The following is a 22,830-nucleotide window of genomic DNA, read 5'->3' on the forward strand; positions in this document are numbered from 1 at the left end:
AAATATGAATACGTAATACCTAATAGTGTTTAACAAGTGCATAAGAAAAGGAAAAATTAATGAAAAAATGTGACAACAACAAAGGATAGAGAAAATAGAAGGTAATTAAAAAGAAGAATAGAGATAAATAAGAAAGAAAAGGTAGACACAACATGAAGAGAAAGAAAGAGAACCAGGAAGAAGATACACATAGTCAAGGGCAAGGAAGGAAGAAGCTAAGGAGGACACGAAAAAAGAAAATGAACGAACAGGGAATGAGAGACCAAGAGAGAGAGGAAGAAGAAGCAAGGAAATAATAATATGCAGGAACTTGAAAGCGAAAGGAGTAAAGAGCAGGAGGATGGAAGACTTGTAAGGAAAAGTCGAAGAAAGGAGAAAGGTCATAGGAGAGAGGGAGGGAGGGAGGGAGGGAGAGAAGACGAGCGAGTATGGGAATGGAAGAGTCTAAAGGAGCAAGAAGGGACGCAGAAGGTGCAGAAGGAGAAAAAGGAGGAGGAGGAGGAGGAGGAGGAGGAGGAGGAGGAGGAGGAGGAGGAGGAGACAGTGAAGGACGGGAGAGGTAAAAAGAAGGGAGAGAAGTGAATGAGACGTAGGAGGAAAAATGGAGAGAGAGAGAGAGAGAGAGAGAGAGAGAGAGAGAGAGAGAGAGAGAGAGAGAGAGAGAGAGAGAGAGAGAGAGAGAGAGAGAGAGAGAGAGAGAGAGAGAGAGAGAGAGAGAGAGAGAGAGAGAGAGAGAGAGAGAGAGAGAGAGTAGGAAGGCACGTGAGAGATACAGAGTGAAAGGTATATATAAGAGAGGGGAGAAGGGCAGAGGGAGGAAGGAAGAGAGAAAATAAAGCGAGGAAGAAGAGACAAAAGACCGGGAGGAAGTTGGAAATCGGAAAAAGAAAAAGAAAAAAGAAAGAGGAGGGAAACACAAACAAAACATAAAAGAAAACAACTTGATATGAAGAAAAAGACAAAAAAAAACATACATCTATCCACCTTCCTAGCGACACACTGACCACATTCACGCCGGTTCAATGTGTGACTAAAGCATAAATATGAGATCATCGAAAAAAGTCATTCACACAAATTATTTCTGGACCCAACAAATGACCTCGACGCGTCCCTCACAGCACGCCCTTTAGGAAATGTGGAAAAGCATAGCCCACATAATTACTGGCTTTTCATCATCATACAGAAACCCATTAGAGAACTCCACCCACCACCACCTACCACCACCACCACCTACCATCACCACCCACCACCACCACTACCGCCACCACCACCTACCACCACCACCACCACCACTATCGCCACTACCACCACCCACCACCACCACCACCTACCACCACCACCCACCACCACCGCCACCACCACCGCCATCACTGTCCCGCTACTCATTATAATAACAGTGATTTCTACCATCGATGTGTTATTTCTCTGTGGACCTGCATCGTTATGGCGCGCGTTTCATTTCGTTGTGTTTTAGCATAATGTCCGCGCTATTATTTATATGAGCCTCTGGTAATCATAAATGCAGTTGTAATTACACACATACACATTACTGATGCCACGCCTCTTTCATCAACGCTGCAACCATAATTATAATCATTACTCTTATTGTGGTTATCATTATTATTATCGTTGTTACTATTATTATTATCACTACTACTACTACTACTACTACTACTACTACAACTACTGTTACTACTGCTACTACTACGTCTATCACACAATTACTTCTACTTCTATTACTGTCACATTTATCATCATCACCACCAGCACTTCTACCTACACTGTTTCTTACACTACATGGACCTTTTAACACATCAGAACCAACATACAAAGGAAAGGAAGAACGCAAAACGGATGGAATTGGGAAGGAGACGAGGAAACTAAATAATGAAACAGGCGAATCTACGAATATCACCACCACCACCACCACCACGAGGAAATATAACCACCACCACTACCACTACAGCCACAACCCTCGCCCGCCGGCCCCGCCTTCACCTGCCCGCTCACCTTGTATTCGCTGAGGTTCTCCACGATGCAGGTGAGGTGAGCCTTGCGTCCCGCCACGATGGTCAGGTTGTACCGCGGCGCCGAGAGGGCAGGACGGATCACTGTTTGTTTGTGTGTGTGTGTGTGTGTGTGTGTGTGTGTGTGTGTGTGTGTGTGTGTGTTTGAGGAGGAGAGAAACACAATCATTAACACAGATGGAATGATGATGATAATGATGATGATAATGATGATAATAATAATGATAATAATGGGTGAATATTCTCTCTCTCTCTCTCTCTCTCAAATAACATGCAATTTCTCTTGAACGTTCTCTACTTCACCACCTTTAATCTTTTTCTTTTCTTTTTCCTTTATATTTTTCCTTCGTATTTTCTCCTCTTTGAAACCTTGCAAATTTTAACCCTTCCCTCACATTTTTTTTACCTTAATGTCCCTTAATTACCTCTTACCTCAACACCTTTTGCTTACCTGTTTCGTTCTTGGTCGCTGTCTCTTAATCTTTATCTGTCTCGTTGTGTCTGTCTGTCTGATCTGTATTTCTTTGTTTGACTGATTCATTCTCTCTATTTTTTCTCTCGCTCAGTTTTTTTCCTTCCAGTGTTTTTTTTTTCGATCTCTTTGTCTGCTTGTGTGTGTCTGTCTGTTTACCTGTCTTTGTTTGCTCGTTTCATTCTTTTATTCTTGCTCTATTTTTTCGTTTTTTTTCCTATATTTCTTTCGATTTCTTTGTCTCGTTCTGTTTGTCTATCTCTCTACTTGTTTTTCTCTGCTATGTCGTTAACTTTTTTACTCTATATCAGTATCTCATTTCTTTTCTTTTTATCTCTATCTATATACCTCTATCGCTACCTTTCTATCTATCTATCTGTCTGTCTATCTATCTATCTTTCTATCTTGACCACCTTGACTAGGGCAGCGGTGTCGCCTCGCTGTTTCCGCTGACTTAACACACCTATGCTAAGAAGGAAGCTGAAAAGGTTGAGGCTGCACGTGAGAAATGATGGAGGGAGGAAGGAAGGGAGAGAAGAGGGAAAGAAGGAAGGAAGAAAGGAAGGGAAGGAGGAAAGGTGGAAGGGAGAGAAGGAGATAAGATAAGAAAGGTGGAAAAAGAGAACAAGGAGAGGGAAGGAAAAGAGAAGGAAGTTATCAAGGAAGAAATTAAGGAAGGAGGAAGGAAAAAAAAACTGGATGGGAAGAAGATAAGACGGAATATCAGTAAAGGGAGGAAGCAAGGAGGGAGGAAGAGCGGAAAGAAGGGAGAATGGAAGAATAGAGAAGGAATACAAATGAAAATTGGGAATGCAAGCGGGCAAGAAAACTGGAGAAGAGGAAGGAAAAAACAAGGAGAGGGAGAGAAAGTGGAGAGAGGAAGAGTGGAAGGAAAAGATCAAAAAGAGAGAGAGAAAGGCTGGGATAAATAATTGAGAAAAAATAAATAAAATAGAAAGAAGGGTAAATTTTGAGTTGGGAATGTAGATAGGAAGAAAAAATGAGAGAGAGAGAGAGAGAGAGAGAGAGAGAGAGAGAGAGAGAGAGAGAGAGAGAGAGAGAGAGAGAGAGAGAGAGAGAGAGAGAGAGAGAGAGAGAGAGAGAGAGAGAGAGAGAGAGAGAGAGAGAGAGAGAGAGAGAGAGAGAGAGAGAGAGAGAGAGAGAGAGAGATTATTGGTAGAAAAAAATAAGTGTTGGTAGTAGAAGCAAAGGTTAAGGGGAGGGAGGGAGGGAGGGAGAGGGAGAGAGGGAGTGAAGTAGTAAGGGAGAGTGAGAAAAGGAGGGAAGCAGGGAGGGATGGAGAGAGGAAAGTAAGGGAGAAAAGAATGGTGGAGGGGAAGAGAAGGTGGTGTAAGAGAACCAGGAAGGAGAAAGAGAGAAATGGAGAGAAACGGGGAAAGGAGTAAAGTGAAAAGAGGAAGGAGGAAAGGTGGGAGAGAAGAAGGGAAGAAGAGAGGGATACGGGAAGGAAGTGAGCTAGTGAGGGAGGGAGAGGGGGAGGGGGGGCGGGAGGGATGTATGGAGGGAGGGAGGAAAAGAAGGAGGGAGAGGATGGGTTAAGTCTATTGGAGAGAAAAACAAAAGACAAACAAAAGGAGGTTCGAGAGGAAAAGATACAAAGTGGGGAAGCGTGAGAAGAGGAGGAGGAGAAGGAGGAGGAAGAGGAGAAAGAGAGCTGAAGGAGGAGGAGAAGGAGGAGGAGGAGGAGGAGGAGAGAAGGGAGAGGAAGAGGAAGAAAGTAATACATCCAAAAGGTTAATGATAACAATAGACTCACCAAAGGACTAGAAAAAAAAAGATGAAGGGAAAGAAAAGACAGGGAGGTGAAGGAGTAGAAGGAGGACGACGAAGAGGAGAAGGAGGTGGAAGAGGAAGAGGAGGAGAAAAAGGAGAAGGAAGTATTGAAGAAACGATTTTGAGTTTGGAAGCGAAAGAAATACAAGTAAAGCAGAGGAAGAGGAGGAGGAGGAGAACGGGGAGAAGGAAGAGGAGCAAGGGAAGGAAGAGGAGCAGGAGAGGGAAGAGGAGGAGGGGGAGGAGGAGGAGGAAGAACGAGTGAGGAAAACATGAGAGCTGTGAAAATAATAAACAAATAAACTGCGCGAAGAAAAGAAATAAGAGGCGGAAAAGGTGGTGGTGGTGGAGGAGGAGGAGGAGGAGGAGGAGGAGGAGGACAGGAAGAAGGGAGGGGGAGGAAGACGAGGAGATTATGTAAAGATTGAGGGGGTGTGAGGGAGGGGAAACGGAGAGGTGGAGGGAGGGAGAGACGGAGGGAGGAGGACACGGAGGGAAGGAGGGAGGGAGAGAGTGAAAGAAGGGAGGAATTGGGAGATTTACATAGCAGAAGGGACTCGAAAAAAGGATGAAGGAAACTGTAAAGGAAGATAAATTTGGAGGAGGAGGAAAAGGAGGAGGAGAAGGAGGAGGAGGAACACAAAGAAACACAAAGTAAGAACAAACAACAGCAGGCCTGATGGTCCCTACGAGGCTGTTTGTGACAAGTTACACTAACTATCTAATCAAAGGGGGCAAGATGAAGGACAGCAAAGGCGAATGCTCCTCCCCACCCCCCCATCCCTCCAGCCAAAGCTGGCAGGAAAGGAAAAAGAACCATGCAGCATGGAAAAACTGCATTGAAATTATGTAGGAAAGAAGAAAGAACTACCATTACTGCTACCAATAACCGGGTGATAAAAGCGGACAAGGACACCAGTATTCGAAAGAACTTAACGTTATTACGACAATGAGTAATATCTTAGTTGCTGGTTGGATTCAAAATACTAGTCTAATCTATTTTTGAAGGACGTAACTGTTGTACTATCAACGACATCACAGGATAGAGAGTTCCAAACATTAACGACTAGATTGAAGAAGTGTTTGGTTTTGTGCGAAGATAATCTTTTACCACTTATCTTGAAATTGCTAAAAAATTCTTTAGGATTAGATTTACTTGTTTCCCCTATACATTCTTCAAGATTTTTCTTGCTTTGTATTATTAATATCTTTGTTTCGCGGCGAACTCTGTCAAACTCTAGTTTGTCAGCCTCACTCTGGGTTGATATGTATCTACTGTATACGCGTTTTTAATAGAGAGGTTATTTTTAATTTCGTTATTCCACCATTTGGGGTCTTAAAGGAGGAGGAGGAGGAGGAGAGGGAGGAGAAAAAGGAACAATAGGAAAAGACTGACAAATGAGAGGGAGGGAGAGGATGAAATAATGAGAGGAAAGGGAAATGGAGGAGGTGAAGGGAAGAAAGAGGAGGAGGACAATGATAAAGATGCATAGGAAGAGGGAAAAAAAGAATGGAGGAAGGAGAAGAAAGGACCGAGAGCGAGACAGACAAGGAGACAGAGAATGGAAAAAAAGAAAGGAAAGGAATATAGAAGAGAAGGAGAAGGAGGAGGAAGAATAAACGATGGAAGACGAATGAGAGAGAGAGAGAAAAGGAGAGACAGAGGAAAGTGAACGTAATAACTCCTTTAACGAAGACTCCCCTGATAAATTAGGCGCCATTTCCTTACCGCGTGACCCAGGAGAGGAAGGAAAAGGAGGGAAAGAAAATGGGGTTGATGAAATTTGGGGGAGAAAGTTGCGCGAAGGGATGACTAAAGAAAAAAAACTAAACTACGGACGAGAGAGTACCAGTAGAGTGGCAGTAAATAGCAGCACCAGTAGCAATAGCAGTAGTAGTAGTAGTAGTAGTAGTAGTAGTAGTAGTAGTAGTAGTAGTAAAAATAATACCTGCCAGAACAATATCTCCGTCCCCCTGAGCAGATCACTAGCAGTCCCACGCACAAAATTCAACCCGTAACTAATAACAATACATCACCTGCTGGGCTGTAATACACGAGTGTCACGCACCGGCGATTATGAAGAGCAGGTAGGGAGGGAGCGAGTGTGAGAATGAGTGAGAGAGGGAGAGGGAGGGAGAGGGAGAGCGTGGGTGAGAGAGAGAGAGAGAGAGAGAGAGAGAGAGAGAGAGAGAGAGAGAGAGAGAGAGAGAGAGAGAGAGAGAGAGAGAGAGAGAGAGAGAGAGAGAGAGAGAGAGAGAGAGAGAGAGAGAGAGAGAGAGAGATTATGAAAGAAAGAAAAAGAATGAAGCAAAAAAAAGAATGAGAGAGGGAGAGAGAGAAGGAGAGAAACGCAGAGGTGGGCAGTAAAACACAATTAACAATACAACAATAGGACACACTAATGACCTCCACAATCAATAGAGAGAGAGAGATAAAAAATAAACAAACAGAGAGATAGAGAAAAAAAAGATAAAGACTGTGAGAGGGAGGAAAAGCGAGGCCGTGAACCAATTAACAAGACCCTGGATCTCCCTCCCCCCTCCCTCTCCCCCACCCCCCCTAGTCACCTGTGTCTGGGCGGAGCTGACTAATAATTGCACCTGGAGGGCTCGAACGTGACTCCGGTGTGATGGGAGTTTACCTGAGAAAGGGGGGAAGGGGGGAAGGGGGAGGTAAGTGGGGGAGAGGGAGAGGGGCAGGTTGGCACTCCTCCCTCCCTCCCTCCCTACCCTGCCTTTCTACCTTTTTTCTTTCCATTCGCCATCTCATTTTCTCCTCCTCCTCCTCCTCCTCCTCCACATCCTTTTCCATATTCGCTTCTTCCTCCTCCTCTGCTCTTTCTCCCTCCCTCTTCTTCTTCTTCTCCTTCTCCTTCTCCTCCCCCTCCTTCTCCACATTATTTTCCAAACTCTCTTTTTCGTCTTTCTGCACCCCCAAATTTTCATCCTCTTTTTTTTCTTCATTTTCCTTCGTTTCCTCCTCCTCTGCTTATTCACTCACTTCTCCTCCTCCTCCTTCTCCTTCTCCTCCTCCTCCTCCTCCTCGTCTGCCCCGGGGCGCGCCAAGTCTGCCTAACAAACAGGTTTTGAACACGCGATTGAAACCCAAGTTGGAGTGGTTTATTAAGGGGTCTGGAATCCCTTTTGAATTCGCGGAAGGATTATAAAGGGAGTTTCAGTTCCTTTGCGAGTAGGAGTGGAGGTTATTAAGAGATATGATGCTCGTGAATATTCGTGTTAAAATATATAAATAAAAGATTGAATACTCTTCCCAAATAAATGAGGTGTGTAAACGGGTTTGGATTCCACATTTTTCGCACTTCAAAAGACATCGGGAAAGGGGTTTTAATTTCTCCTTTTTCTTTAGTGAGACTTCATAAGGATGAGTTCAGATTCCCTTTGAAAACTAGAACTCGCTTTCTCTATCTCTCTCTCTTTCTCTCTCTCTCTCTCCTCATTTCCTTTGTTTCATGTTTGTGCGGAATTTATCGGCGTAATAATTTCCTTCTTGGAATTTGCTTTGTGAGAAGGATTAACGTGCTGCCTCGCGCCCCCCAACGCAGAGAAAAGTATAAATTAATATGAGACGAGAATACAAGAGAGGAAAATATGAGACGCAACAGGAGAAACAATAAATATGATGAAGCGACGCGAGGAAGACAAACGCAAAGGAAAAAAGCAAGAACGGCGACATGGGGAGGTGATGGATCAGGAGCGTAACGGAAAGATGAAAGCGAGGCAAAGAGAATAATGAAAGAAAGAAAGAACTTCAAAGCATGAGCCATAGTGAAATTAATTAAACGGAAAGAATAATGACTGGTGTGAAAGCAAAATAAAGGGAACGATGGAAAAATAAATAGCAAAGAGGTGAAAATACAAACCAGTTGAAATAATGAAGGAGAGATGAATGATGAAGAGGCAATAATGAAAGAAAACAAGAAAATAAAGAATATAGAAAAATCACGGGAAAAACGATTAAAAAAAAGAGGTTGATTTTGTTTTACAGCAAAGGAGTCAGTTCAAGGGCATAAAAAAGGGAACAAATGTGAGGTGAAAATACAAACCAGACGAAATAATGAAGGAGAGATGAATGACGAGGAGGCAATAATGAAAAAACCAAGAAAATAAAGAATATAGAAAAATTACGAGAAAAACGAATAAAAAAGAGGTTGAATAATGGATAAAGGAACAAGGCCAAAGAGAATGATGAAAGGAAGAAAGACGAAAACATAAAAAAAAGAATAATACTGAAAGAAGAAAACTAATGAGAGAAATCAGAATACGGAGCAATAAAAAGGATTAAAAGTAAAAGAAAAAATAGAGGAATTGTGAAAGAAAGAACGTCACAGAGGAAAGACGAAAGCACAGCACCAAGTCTTTAGTCATGAAAAAAAAATACAAGCTAAAGAGATAATAACTGAAGATAATGAAGCAAAAGAAAGGGAAGAATGGAAGGAGTCAAGGGAAGCTAAAGTAAGCGTAATAGAGGAAGAAATACAAGCTAGAACGAGAGAGATTAATGTGACGAAGGAGAGCACCATGTATTAAGACCAAAAGGACGAAAGTGATGAAAAGAGAATAGCAAAGAAAAACGAAGCTAATTAAGGAAAGGAAGTGAAGGAAGGAAGCGTAATAAGGGAAGACAACAAGCTGGAAAGAGAATTTAAAATAACGAAGCAAAACAAGATAAATTAGATGAGGCCAAAAACAAGAGAATAATGGAACAATAACCAAAAAAATAGCCGAAACTAATAAAGGAAAGGAAATAAAGGAAGGAACCATAATAGAGGAAGAAAACAAGCCAGAAAGAAAGAGAGAGTATTATGACGAAGCAAAACATGATAAATTAAAGAAAACGAGACAAACAAAGAGAATAAGAGAAAGATAATAATAAAAAGAAAAGCTAATAAAGGAAAGGAAAGAAGGAAGCATAATAGAGGAAGAAACCAAGTCAGAAAGAAAGAGAGAGTATTATGACGAAGCAAAACATGATGGATTAATGAAAACGAGACAAACAAAGAGAATAAGAGAAAGAGAATAATAAAAAGAAAAGCTGATAAAGGAAAGGAAGGAAGAAAGCAAGATAGAGGAAGAAAACAAGTCAGAAAGAGAGAGAATAACATGAGGAAGCAAAACATGATGCGTTTATGAGACGAAAAGGGAGGAGAATGATGGAACGAGAACAATAACAGTACATCAAAGAAAGAGAGAGAAAGAAAGAAGATAAGAGGAAAAGTAGGAAAAGAAAGCAAAATGGAAAACAAATAAAAAAAGAGAGAAAGAGACAGAGTGAGTGAGAGAAAGAAAGAATGAAAGAAAGAAGGAATGAAGCTAAAAACGAGGCTAATAAAGGAAGGAAAAAATGAAAGAGGAATGCAGAACAGGGAATAATAATGGAGAGTCGTACAAAATAATGCATGAAGCGAGAATCAGAAATAACGAGGAGAAAAAGGAAAGGCAAAGCGAATGTGAGTCAAAAGCATAACAGGAACGCGCGGGGAAAAACGCTGCTAAGCCACATGGAGGGAGCGATAACACGCCTCCTTAACCCTTAGGCGCCCTTACCCCAAGCACCATTCTCCGGTGTAATAGTTGAATAAGCGGCAGCGATGATGATGGTTAGGTAAGAAGATGAAGGTGGTGATGATGATGGTTAAGAAGATGAAGGTGGTGGTGATGATGGTTAAGAAGATGAAGGTGGTGATGATGATGGTTAAGCAGATGAAGATGGTGATGATGGCTAAGAAGATGAAGGTGGTGATGATGAGAGTAGTAATAATAATGATGGTGGTGGTGAGGATGGTAATAATAATGATAAAAGAAAAGCAGGGAAAGGAAAATAAGAGAAATGCATTGAAATTAAATATACATATACGAGAACATAGTCGAGACAAGGACATTGAACGAAATAAGAAATAACAAAGATAAATACCGACCAACCACACAACCACCACCCGCTCACAACCACCAATTACAGTCTGTTCAAATGAAATGTTCCTCCGTCGCCTGGTTGTTTTTTGTCACGCCTTTCCTGATTGCCTGGATTCCTCTCTCGCACTGAAAAGGTTGTTTGTCAGTCACACCTGCTCTATTACTACATGTTCCCTCATTACTTGCCTTAGCTCAACACTTATTCACGATGGATATCTACAGGTTGCCAGAGTTAACTCAGAAGTGGTTTTAAACATTCACACATGTTTGACAAGATTCAGTAAAAAATGAAAGAAAAAAAAGTAAAAAAAAGTGTGACAAGTATAGACTGAAAGACCAGCTCTGAAAAGGTATATATCTTTTACATATCATCGAAATTTGTAAGAATCTTTTAAATCAGTGCTGAAATAAACCAATTTAACTTATAAATCAAAGTTGGTGGGGGACTCAGAAGCAAAACTAAGTGCATGAGCATTGGTTACGGCGTGTTAGAGCCGTTGAGTAATGTAAACGTGACGGGCTGTGTCCGTAGAGTTAATCGAGTCACTGCCTTCGTAACATTTCGCTTGTAACAAACACACTTATTCTTGCAGGCATTGGGAAGTTGGTGACAATCTGGTGAAAACCTTGGTGGAAAAACTTAGGCTAATTAGTCTGTTGATGTTAAATGTGGCAGGAGGTTTACTTAGACTGTTCGTTAACAAATTATTAACATTTTGCCTTCGACACAGTGCCAATCAAAACTGTCTATCTTGCATAAGGGATGAGCTAAGACAAATGATTAAAAAAATGAAGCATGGGAACATGTGTGACACTGACATACAACCTTCATGAGAGCCAGAGAGGGATCGAACCAATCAGAATAGACCTGACAAACACTGCCAAGGCGTCACAGGATCCCATCGGTTGAACAGACGTTAGCAACAACAACAACCACTACTGCCCACCCGCTATAACAACAACAACAATTACCCAACAGCAACCATAATAGCAACCACACCCATCTCACAACCAAACAGATCAACAACATCGACAACCACCAACCAAACCAAAGACATCAACCACAACTCACAACCACCATTACCACCACCAAACTACAACCATTCACAAACCACCACCCACTCACTACCGCACCCTAACACCTCCACCAAACAAACAACAACACAATTAAAACAACAACAACACCCCCCCCACTATTCCTTCCCCCCAACCACGCTAACACTAACACCAACAGCCACTTCCTTCCTCCAACAAGCCATTTATTTCTCCATTCTCGCCACGACCGTCCCGAGAGTAGGATGTGGCGGCGGCAGTTTTTGAGACACAGCGCCACCTTCGAGACAGTCCCGGGGGAGGTACGGTCACTCTTCATCCCCACTCATTAGGCGCCAGAAGAGTGAGAGAGAGAGAGAGAGAGAGAGCGAGAGAGAGAGAGAGAGAGAGAGAGAGAGAGAGAGAGAGAGAGAGAGAGAGAGAGAGAGAGAGAGAGAGAGAGACGAAGAGAGGGATAAGGAGACAGTGAGTGGGTTGTGACGGAAGGGAAAAAGATGAAAGAATGGGTTGAGTAAAAGAGTTAACGTAGACAGAAGAGGTACAGAATTTAATGAAGGAAGCAGGAAAGGAGGACATCTGAGCTGGGAGTCCATCGGAAATGACTGAAGAAAAAGAGGTGATGAAAAAGAGGTAATGAAGAAGAGGAGAAGGATGGAAGGTACGAGAGAATGTTGGTTCAGGAGTGCTTGGGTTCGGGGGAATGAAGGGATGAGAGAGAGAGAAATGAAAGAAGAGGACAAGCGCGAGGTAGAAAAAAAAAAGGTAAGGAGGAGAGAAAAAAAAACAGTAAAAGGGAAAAGGAGATTGACGTGTAGATACAGGGGGAGAGAAAGACGAAGGGAATACGAAGCGAGGGATAGGAATAAAAAATAAAGAAAGAAAAGCTGAGAGAAATAGAAGGATGAAAGGAACTAGAGGAAGGAGGGATGGAAGAAGGAAGGAAGGAAGGAGACACACGGGAGAGGGAGAAAGAAACTAGATATGAGGCCAGAGGAAGGGAGAGAGGAAGCAAAAACAGGGAGGAGAGAGGTAGAGGAAGGGAGGAAGAAGGGAGCGGGGGAGGGAGAAAGGAAGGAGAGGAAGGTATGGAAGAGGAACATTCCTTGGAAGAAAGAACAAAAAAGGAATGAAGAGGCTATAGAGAAAATAAGTGCGTGTTGTGGGTTCAGAATGAGGAGGAGGAGGAGGAGGAGGAGGAGGAGGAGGAGGAGGAGGAGGAGGAGAAGGAGGATGCACAGGGGGCCTCCGAGACTATAGACAAAACTATGTGGAGGAGAGAGGAGGAGGGAGAATAGAGAGTAAAGGGAGACAGAGGGAGAGAGAGGAGAGAGAGAAGGAGAAGGAGAGGAGAGAGGGGAGAGAGGAGGGAAGAAAGGAGGAAGAAGGGAAGAGAGGAGAGAGAGGGATGACAATGACCAAATGAAGTGAAAAGGGAGAGAGATAGGGGGAGACTTGAGGGAGAGAAGGAGGGGAAGAGAAGGAAAGAAAGAAAAAAGAGAGAGGGGGAAGAAGGGAGGAAGAGAAGAAAGGAAAGGGAAAAGAAAAAGAAGAAATGTGGAGAAAGAAAGAAAGGGAAAGAGAGAGAGAGAGAGAGAGAGAGAGAGAGAGAGAGAGAGAGAGAGAGAGAGAGAGAGAGAGAGAGAGAGAGAGAGAGAGAGAGAGAGAGAGAGAGAGAGAGAGAGAGAGAGAGAGAGAGAGAGAGAGAGAGAGAGAGAGAGAGAGAGAGAGAGAGATGACTATGAATAAAAGAAGTGAAAAGGAAGAAAGGGAGGGGGAAGAAAGAGTGTGAAACGACAGGAATTGAGAGAACGAATAGCAAAAAACGAGGATAAAAGAAGAACGGAATAAAAAAAGATAATCCTTCAAACAAAACGCTCAAGAAAAAAGAAAAGAAAAAATAACAGCCTTAAAAAATACTCCATAACTCTGGGGAAGAAAGTCAACCCTCAGAGAGATATCAAAAGACTTACATGGAATTGAAAACGAAGCTTGTTGAGAGGAAAAAAAAAAAAGGAAATCAGGAAAGGAAGTACTAAAAGCTTGAGGGAAAAACAACATAATCATTTTAAATCCTCGAGGAGATTGAAGGTGAAGGAAAATAATGGGAAATAACGACGGTAAGAAACAAGAAAATGGAAAAGGGTGATGGAACTATTATCATCAAAGTGAGACGGAAAATACAAATGTAGAAGAGAGATATGAAGTTCCTTGCTAACAACAATAACAAAAAAAAAACCCAGCTCCGGTACAAAGTGAAGAAACAAAAACAATATTAATAGCTAAAGTAAATGCAATTCGAGGTAACAACATCCGCTACACTTGAGAACGAAATAACACGAGAACGTAATTTGTCAAAAGAGGAGAAATTACGACGTAGAAAGCGAGGCATTATTACATTCCCTTACACACACACACACACACACACACACACACACAAATATACACTTTCCACACATACATACAGATTCTAACTTTCTGCAATAACGTATGCAAAGAAAAAGCCGTCCTCTCTCTCTCTCTCTCTCTCTCTCTCTCTCTCTGAAAAAAATGAGAGAGAGAGAGAGAGAGAGAGAGAGAGAGAGAGAGAGAGAGAGAGAGAGAGAGAGAGAGAGAGAGAGAGAGAGAGAGAGAGAGAGAGAGAGAGAGAGAGAGAGAGAGAGAGAGAGAGAGAGAGAGAGAGAGAGAGAGAGAGAGAGAGAGAGAGAGAGAGAGAGAGAGAGAGAGAGAGAGACCGCACGCAAAGGGTTCTCTCTCCAGGCTCTTGGGAGAGAAACTTTCCTCCAAAGAGACACGACCTAAGAAAGACCTTCAGTTATCTCCAACTTTCCCTCCGTTAGTTGATGGAGAATTACTTACCACGTCCACCTCTCTCTGATCCTCCTCCTCCTCCTCCTCCTCCTCCTCCTCCTCCTCCTCCTCCACCTCCTACTTGATCTCGTTCTTGTTTTTGTTTTTTCTTGTTCTTACTCTTCTTCCTCTTCCTTTCCTCCACCTCCTCCTCTTTCTTGTTTTTGCTCTTCTTCCTCCTCCTCCTCCTCCTCCTCCTCCTCCTCTTACTTATTCTCGTTCTTGTGCTTGTTTTTCTTGTTCTTGCTCTTCTTCCTCATCTTTTCCTACTCCTCCTCTTTCTTGTTCTTGTTCTTGTTCTTCTTGTTTTTGCTCCTCCTCCTCTCTCCTCCCGGTGACAAGTGGAGTGCCACAGGGGTCAGTGCTGGGACCCATACTTTTCATCATATATATCAACGACCTAGAACTAGGATTAAAATCCAATCTTTCAAAATTTGCCGACGACACAAAGGTGGGTGGGAAGGCCCTCACGACGGCAGACTGCGAAATTATCCAGAGAGACCTGGACCAGATCACTCGGTGGTCAGAAAAATGGCAGATGTCCTTCAACACTGCCAAATGTAAAGTAATGCATATCGGATCCAGAAACAGCAACCACATATACCACATGGGTGGCGAACCACTACATGTTGTGCAAGAGGAAAGAGACCTCGGGGTCACCATCAGCAGTGACTTGAAACAAACAAAACACTGCAAGTCCGCCTGTAAGAAAGCCAATACAATGCTTGGGTTCATATCGAGGAACTTCGAATACAAGACGCCGGGAGTTATGTTATCCTTGTATAATTCGCTGGTAAGGCCCCACCTGAAATACGCCGTGCAATTCTGGTCTCCTAATTACAGGAAAGACATTGAATTACTTGATAGAGTACAGCGCCGCGCCACGAAGATGATACCATCACTGAGGACGAAACCCTATGAAGAACGACTCGAGCGACTCAACCTCTTCACGTTGGAAAAGAGACGCCTGCGAGGAGACATGATACAAGTCTTTAAGTACCTGAACAAGCTCAGCAACGTTGATCACTCCAAACTCTTCACGCTACAAACTAACCTGAGAACAAGAAACAACGGAAAAACAATTCAAGCAAAGCGATGCAATACCGACATCGGCAGGAGTTATTTCTCAAATAGAGTAGTTCGCCACTGGAACAGCCTTCCTTCAGAAGTGGGTAGCGCAGAAACCATCAACTCCTTCAAGAAACGCATTGATCGCCACTTGGGAACTGAACGTTCCCAAGAGTAGGTACACAAGTGCTTTAATCCTTCCCTGCAAGCCACTCCTATGGCAAACGGATTGATTAAATCACTGAACCCAGGCAGCCTAGTAAAGAGCCAACAGGCTTTCTGCTGCCTGCTAGTCCATGTTTCCATGTTTCCTCCTCCTCCTCCTCCTCCTCCTCCTCCTCTTACTTATTCTCGTTCTTGTGCTTGTTTTTCTTGTTCTTGCTCTTCTTCCTCTTCTTTTCCTACTCCTCCTCTTTCTTGTTCTTGTTCTCGTTCTTCTTGTGTTTGCTCTTCCTCCTCTTCCTCTTCTTTTTCTTCCTCTTCCTCCTCTTCCTCCTCCTCATACATCACCTCTTCCTCCTTCTACACTTCCGACATCTGCATCTTTCCTTTCCTCCTCCTCCTCCTCTCATCCACTATTTTTTCTTCACTTTCTCGTAACCCTTCTCTCTACTTCACCTCCACTTCCACCCCCGCCCCCTCCTCCTCCTCTTCCCCCCTCCTCCTCCTCCTGTACTTTTTCTTCTCCATCATGTAATCCTCCTCCTCCTCCTCCTCCTCCTCCATCTTCTTTTCCTCCTTCGTCTTCTTCCCATTTTCCTCTCCATCCCTGTCTACTTTTTTAAGACTTCAGCGACATTAAAATGTCCACCTTTGTCTGGTTTCCTTGACTCCTTTTTACCTTACGTCAGACACACCTGCCTTACCTGTCTGTTTGTCTGCCTGTCTGTCCTGTCCGTCTGTCTTTCTGTCTGTCTGTCTGGGAATGTGTTTGTCTGTATATGTGTATGTCTGTTCACTCGTTATTGTAATTGCATCTGCCTGTCAGTCTGTTTACTCTCTCTCTCTCTCTCTCGAACACACAATAGGATATCCTTCCTTAAATTTCTCCTTCAGTCACTCAAATTTCTTTCCTTCTCTAGCATTCCATTACTCCTTTCTCTTTTTCCTCCACTCCCCTTCTCTCTCTCTCTCTCTCTCTCTCTCTTCTTTCCTCAAGCTTTTCTGTATTTGTTATAAAAGTTACTCTGATGACTGGCCGAAGGAGAGAGAGAGAGAGAGAGAGAGAGAGAGAGAGAGAGAGAGAGAGAGAGAGAGAGAGAGAGAGAGAGAGAGAGAGAGAGAGAGAGAGAGAGAGAGAGAGAGAGAGAGAGAGAGAGAGAGAGAGAGAGAGAGAGAGAGAGAGAGAGAGAGAGAGAGAGAGAGAGACGAAACACACCCCGTCCGTCACGTCTAATAATTTCTTGCAGTGTTTAAAAAGACGGAAACAACTCGTTCAATTTAATAAGACTCCTCGCCGCCATGTTGGATTTACCTGCGTCCCATCACACCTTTACGCCTGTGTCTGTTTGGCTCACACGGTGTCGGTTCCTCCTCCTCCTCCTCCTCCTCCTCTTCCTCCTCCTCCTCCTCCTCAGCATCATCTTCCTCTGTCGTCTTTCCCCTTTCCACCATCTAATCCTTCATCTTACTCTTATTTCTTCTTCCTCTCTTTCCTCTCCTCTTTCTCCTCCTTCTCTTCTCTCTACGTTATTATTATTTGCTTAACTTCTCTTTTTTCCTAGCTATATTTTATCATCTTTTATTCTTGTTTAGCTTTTTACCGTTTTTTTTTACTCTATCTGCTTTTTCTTTCTCGTTTTGTTTCTGATTTCTCGCATTTTCTCGTGTCGTCAAACATATTTTCTTTATCTTCCTCCTCCTCCTCTTCCTCCTCCTCCTCCTCCATCTTTTCCGTCCTGTCCTCAAGCTCTTCTTTCTCTCCCTCCTCCTCATTTCCCTCCTCCATCTTCTTCGTTCTTCCCCACCAATACCTCTTTCATCATCCTCCATCTTCATTTTTTCATCATTCTCCTTCCCCAACGATTAAATATTCCTCCTCCTCCTTTATCTTCTTTTCCTCCTCTTCCATATTTTTCTTCGTTTGTTTAATCAATTATTCGTCTTATTTGCATTCTCCTTCTTCTTCTTTGCTATGTACTTCATCTGATTCTTTTTCTTTCTTCTCAACTCACATTCTTCCTCCTCCTCCTCCTTCTCCTCCTTCTCCTTTCTTTTTCTTTCTCAGCAAACTCCTCTCTCTTCCCCTTCCTCCTCCATCTTCTTCGTCTTCGTCCTCTCCCCAATTTCCTGTTTCTTTTTCTTCTTTCTTCAACTCTTAATTTTCCTCCTCCTCCTCCTCCTCCTCCGCTTCCCACTCGTTCATCTTTTTCTCCGACATCTCCTTCTCCTCTTCCTCCTCCATCTTTTGCTTCCTTACTTCCAGCTCATTCTCTATTTTTTTTTCTTTGGTCGTCTTCTTCTTTCGTCTTCTTTTTCTTCTTATCTTTCAATCTTTTCCTATTTGACTTCTTCGATTTTTCCTTTTCTTCGTATCCTCCTCCTCCTCCTCCTCCTCCTCCTCCTCCACCTCGTCGTTCTTTTTTTTATATTCTTTCCGCACTGAGCAGCACCATCACCAACCCTTCTTTCTCCTCCTCCTCCTCCTCCTCCTCCTCCTCCTCCTCCTCCTCCTGACTGTGTAAAGCCAATCGACGGAGAATAAAAATAGCAAGTGAAGGAGAGGAAGCAGAGGGCTCAAAGCAGGAGAGCCAATGAAGGAGGAGGTGAAGGAAGACGAGGAGAAGGAGGAGGAGGAGGAGGAGGAGGAGGAGGAGGAGGAGGAGGAGGATACGATGCGATAATCTATAGAAGGCAAGGAAGAGAGTAGAGAAAGTAGGGTAAAGAAAATGATATACTGAAAAATAGATAGACATAAAGAAGAAGGAAGAAGAGGAGGAAGAGGAGGAGGAGGAGGAGGAGGAGGAGGAGGAGGAGGAGGAGGAGGAGGAGGAGGAGGAGGAGGAGGAGGAGGAGAAGGAGGAGGTAAAGATTTTGGAGGAGGATAAAATATGATGAAGAGTAGAAAGAGGAGAAGGAGGAGGAGGAAGAGAACTTGGATGAAAATATGAAAACGAGGAGGGAGAGACAGAACAGAAGGAGGAGGAAGGAGGAGGAGGAAGGAGGAATTAATAAGAATGGGAAGGAGGAGAGAAGTGAAAGAGAAGGAGAAAAAGAAAATGGATGAAAAGAATAGAAGTATGTTTAGGAGAAGAGAAGGAGGAGGAGGAGGAAGAGATGATCAGACGTAGGTGTAGGAAGAGCAGGAGAAGGAAGAAGAAAAGGATGAGAATACTAGATGATTGAAAAGGGAAAGAAGGAGAAGAAGAAAAGGTAGAAGAAAGAGATCAGACGTAGATGTACAGAAAAAAAGAGGAGAAAGAGGAGGATGAGGAGGACGAGGACGAGAAGGAGAAGGAAATCAGGCGTAGGCATCGAAGAAGGAGTAAAAAGAAGAGGAGGGAGAAGAGGGGAGTGGGCTGAGGGGTATATTGGAGCAGAATTTTTCAGATACAAGGTCGTGTGATCTGAGCGCCGCTGCTACATACCTCACCTGCCGGCACACCTGACTGCCTTGATCAAATTTGGCGCTCACCTGTGGACGGTCTCACGAAATTATCTTTTATCTCTGAAGCGAGCATGTGTGCGTGTGTGCGTGTGTGCGTGCGTGCGTGCGTCGGATATTTCATTTCCACTCTCTCATTCCCTCTCTTTCTCTCACTCTCACTTTTTTTTTTATTTCTTCATTAATTCTAACTCTCTCTCTCTCTCTCTCTCTCTCTCTCTCTCTACCTCATCAAGCTTAACCCCACATTTAGTAATTTATGCACTCACTGTTATTTCTTCATTAAATCTAAGGCATTCGCTTGCTCGGTCAGTCTATCTATCTGTCAATCCTTATTTCATTAAATCTAACCCGTACTCACTCACCCCTTCATATAATCACTCACTTTTTTTTTATTTCTTCATTAAATCTCATTCAATTGCTCTCTATCTAAATATCTATCTGTCTTTACTTTATCTAATCTAAATATGCATAATCACTCAGTCACTCAGTATTTCTCTCACTCAATCACTCATTCTCATTTACTCTCACTCACTCACACTCACTCCCTCACTCACACTCACTCACCCACTCACTAACTTATTCACTCATCCATTCCCATTCACTCTCACTGACTCACACTCACTCACCCACTCACTAACTTACTCACTCATCCATTCCCATTCACTCTCACTCACTCACTCACTCACTCTCCCTCGCTCACAATCACTCTCACTCACTCACATTTACTCACCCACTCACTAACGTACTCACTATCCCATTCCCATTCACTCACTCACTCACTCACTCACTCACTCACACTCGCTCACTCACCCGTTCACTCTCTCAACTTTACTCGTGCCGGCAAAAAACAGAAAGGCTGGCCGTGCATTCACTGAAGTAAAACTGGTTCGTCATAATAATTAATTAATTCCTTATTAGCTACATGACCACCGAATTTTGCTCGCCTCGTATCACTCTTTACTTCCAAAAATATGGCGCAGGATTTACTTATTTTTCATACATTTTATTTTTCATCATCATACTTGTTTTTTTCTCTTTTATCGTTATGAGTTCCTATATACGTTTTTTGGGGGGTGAACGGTTTGGGAAAGACTATCTTTTCGTTCTTTTTCGATGACTTTTCATTTTACTATATATATTATTTTTCATTCTTTTGGTAACAGTTCTAATATTATTATTTTTTTCACTTTTTTTTCTCGCAGGTCTGTTTTTTTCTCTTTTGCGTAGTTCGCTTCCAATTCTCTTTTTTTCCTACTTGCAAAATTATTGGTTAGGCTTCATATTCATTTACATCATTAAACTTTATTTTTTGTCAGTTCCATATTTTTTCTTTCGTTTTCGTAGTCCGTTTCCAATTTTCTCGTTTTTCTCACAAAATTACTGGTTAGTCGTTATTTTCATCTATATCATTTTCTTTTTCCATCATCATTGTTATTTTTTATTCTCTTTTTCTCCTCCTTCGCCTCTCCCTCCATTTCTCTATATTCCCTCGTGCTCTCTCTCTCTTCCTTCTTTCGGTTCTCCCTCCTCCTCTTCTTTGCACTCCCCTTTTTTTCTCTTCTCCGTTTGCTTCTCTATTTTCCTCTCCCTTCTTCCTCTATATTCCCTCTCGTCTTCTTTCCTCCATGTTCCTCCTCTTTCCAATTTTATTCATTCCCTTCTTTTCTTTTCCTCCTTCGTATTACTGATTTTTTCCTTCCTTTCTCTCTTCTTTTTTCCCATTCTATATTTTCCTTTTTCTTTTCTCCGCATTATTCTTTTTTTTTCCTTCCCTTACCATGTCATCCATTTTCTACCCTCCTCCTCCTCCTTTTCCTCCTCCTCCTCCTCCTCTTTAATATTCTCCTCTTTCCGCCCTTCGTAATATTCCCTCCACTTCCCTCTTCTCCTCTTTCAGATTCTCCAAGCCTATCTTTCCTCCTCCTCCTCTTTCACATTCTCCTCTCCTGCTCCTCCTCCTCCTCCTCCTGTCCGCATTTTCCAGCAGCACTCTCGTCCCCTCTTCCTCCGCATTTCCTACCTCTTTTCCTCCTCCATATTCTTCATTTCCTCCCCTCCTCTTTGTCTCTCTTGCCCCCCACTTCCCTCTCTCCCTTATCCTCTTCACCTTCGCTAACGTTTCTTCAGGTCTTTTTGTTCTCCCTTTTTTTCTTTCATATTCCCTTTCACCCGCATTCTTTAACTCCCTTCTCTTCCTCCCTTTCTTACTTCCTCGCTAATGTTTCTCTAAGTCTTTTTATGCTCCCTTTTTCTTATCATATTCCCTTTCACACGCATTCTTTAACTCCCTTCTCTTCCTCTCTTTCTTACTCCCTTCTTTTCTCTCCTATTATTGACTCTTCATCCTTTTACCCTCACATACTTTCACTTTTCTCTCTCCCTCCCTTCCTCCCTCTCCCTCCCTCCCTCCCTTTCCTCTCTTCATATTATCAAACCCACATTCTTCCACCCTCTCATATTCTCCACTTTCCTCTCTCCCTTACGCTGCTCAAACTCCACCTCCACATTTTCCTCGCCGCCTCTCGCCCTCCTCGCCTCATAAGATTCTAACCTTCCTTCTCTGTAATTTCCAGGTCGATCAGGTGGGACGAGGAGGCACTTGCTTCAGCCTGAGGGAGTGCCAGACCCCTCCTCCTCCCCCTCACCCTCCCCAAGCGCCGCCGCCTCCTCCCCCGGTAACCATTATTGCCACACACCTTTTGGCTTTCAGGTATCAGAGCAAAGTCGTCTTGAAGCGCTCCACGACGCCGACGACAAAGGTTCGGTATGTGGGGGGAGGGGGGGTACGTGTGTGTGTGTGTGGGGGGGGGGGGTACGTGTGTGTGTGTGTGTGTGTGTGTGTGTGTGTGTGTGTGTGTGTGTGTGTGTGTGTGTGTGTGTGTGTGTGTGTGTCTTTGTGAGCCAGACGGACCCTTTCCTCCTGGCCTGACTTTTTAGCCTCGTCAGTCCGGCAAACAAGATGAAAGTTGGAAAAGTGTCGGCAATTTACAACTAAATATATTCCTCAAGATGTATGTTCTATATATGTTTTTCTGCAGGGTCAAAAAGGCATTTGCACAACAGCTTTGAAGAGTCTTTGTGAAGTGCTACTAACATCATCCAATTTCCTCACCGCTCTTGGCTGTCTGTCTGTTAGTCCCTCCCCCCCTTCCTCATCTCTCTCTCTCTCTCTCTCTCTCTCTCTCTCTCTCTCTCATAACCACCCGTGCCCTGCGGCCTCACCTTCCTCGTCGAGTTCGGTGGGGGAGGCGGCGGGCGGTAGCAGCAGCAGCAGCAGCAGCGGCGGCGTCAGCAGCAGTGGCCACCAGCCGGCGCGGAGGGGCGTGGCGGCCTGGCCTCTGCACGGCTGACTCCTCACGCTGGGGAGCGACGCTCCGCCTGGCTGGGCATTCCGGGGGCGAGGGAGATTGGAAGAGGGGCTGCGGTGGCCGCTAGACCTTTGGGTGTGGCCGGGCTGGCCTGGTGGCTCTGCTGGTGACCCTCTGCCTCCTCGTGACGCTGAGCGGTGCCTGCTGCCACCTGCTGGCGATGAGGCGTGGCGAGGCGTCTCCCCGCTGGCCGGAGTGGCTTGACGTGCCCCTCCGAGTGCCTCTGTGGTGACAGCTCGTTTTCTGGTGGGCGGCGAGGCGAGGGCTTTTGGTCTTGGTGACGAAGAGATGTGACCTGGCGCTGCTGGTGGCTCTGTGGCCGAGGTGTGTTGCGGGGGTGGTGCGGTGGTGCGGCTGGGTGGTGCCGATGACTGTGAACTGTGGCCGTCCCGCCCTTGTGGTCCCGAGGTGTGGCTGATATGGCTGGTGGGCGAGGCTGAGGTCCGTCTATGGTTTTCTTCTACATTCATGCTGTGGCTACGTGTTGCGGAGTGGCCGTGGCTCCTCCTTGGTGAGCAGGTCGTCGTGGAGTCGTTCCTTCCTCCCTCGAATCCGGTACACTCGTCACCTTTCCCTGGACACTGGAGAGCAAGGGTCGTGGGGTCGTGTTCGCTGCTGGAGGCGAAAAAACACCCACAGGAGGCCTCACTTCCCGCCCGATAC

General features: G+C 44.1%; 1 protein-coding gene across 9 annotated transcripts in view; it reads right to left on the bottom strand.

The window, feature by feature from the left end:
• LOC126995940 (hemicentin-2-like) overlaps window positions 1-22,830 on the bottom strand; it is a 462,936-nt gene that overhangs the window by 41,433 nt on the left and 398,673 nt on the right. For all 9 annotated transcript variants that reach the window (XM_050855852.1, XM_050855854.1, XM_050855850.1 and 6 more), the window contains 2 exons: window positions 22,022-22,830; window positions 2,011-2,111 (listed from right to left, as the gene is read on the bottom strand). The exon at window positions 22,022-22,830 is cut by the window's right edge and continues 1,881 nt beyond it. In XM_050855852.1, the coding sequence (XP_050711809.1) occupies window positions 2,011-2,111; window positions 22,022-22,830 (910 nt within the window). The remainder of the gene's footprint in view (window positions 1-2,010; window positions 2,112-22,021) is intronic.

This window comes from Eriocheir sinensis, chromosome 9 (genome assembly GCF_024679095.1).
Source record: "Eriocheir sinensis breed Jianghai 21 chromosome 9, ASM2467909v1, whole genome shotgun sequence".
Taxonomy (NCBI): domain Eukaryota; kingdom Metazoa; phylum Arthropoda; class Malacostraca; order Decapoda; family Varunidae; genus Eriocheir; species Eriocheir sinensis.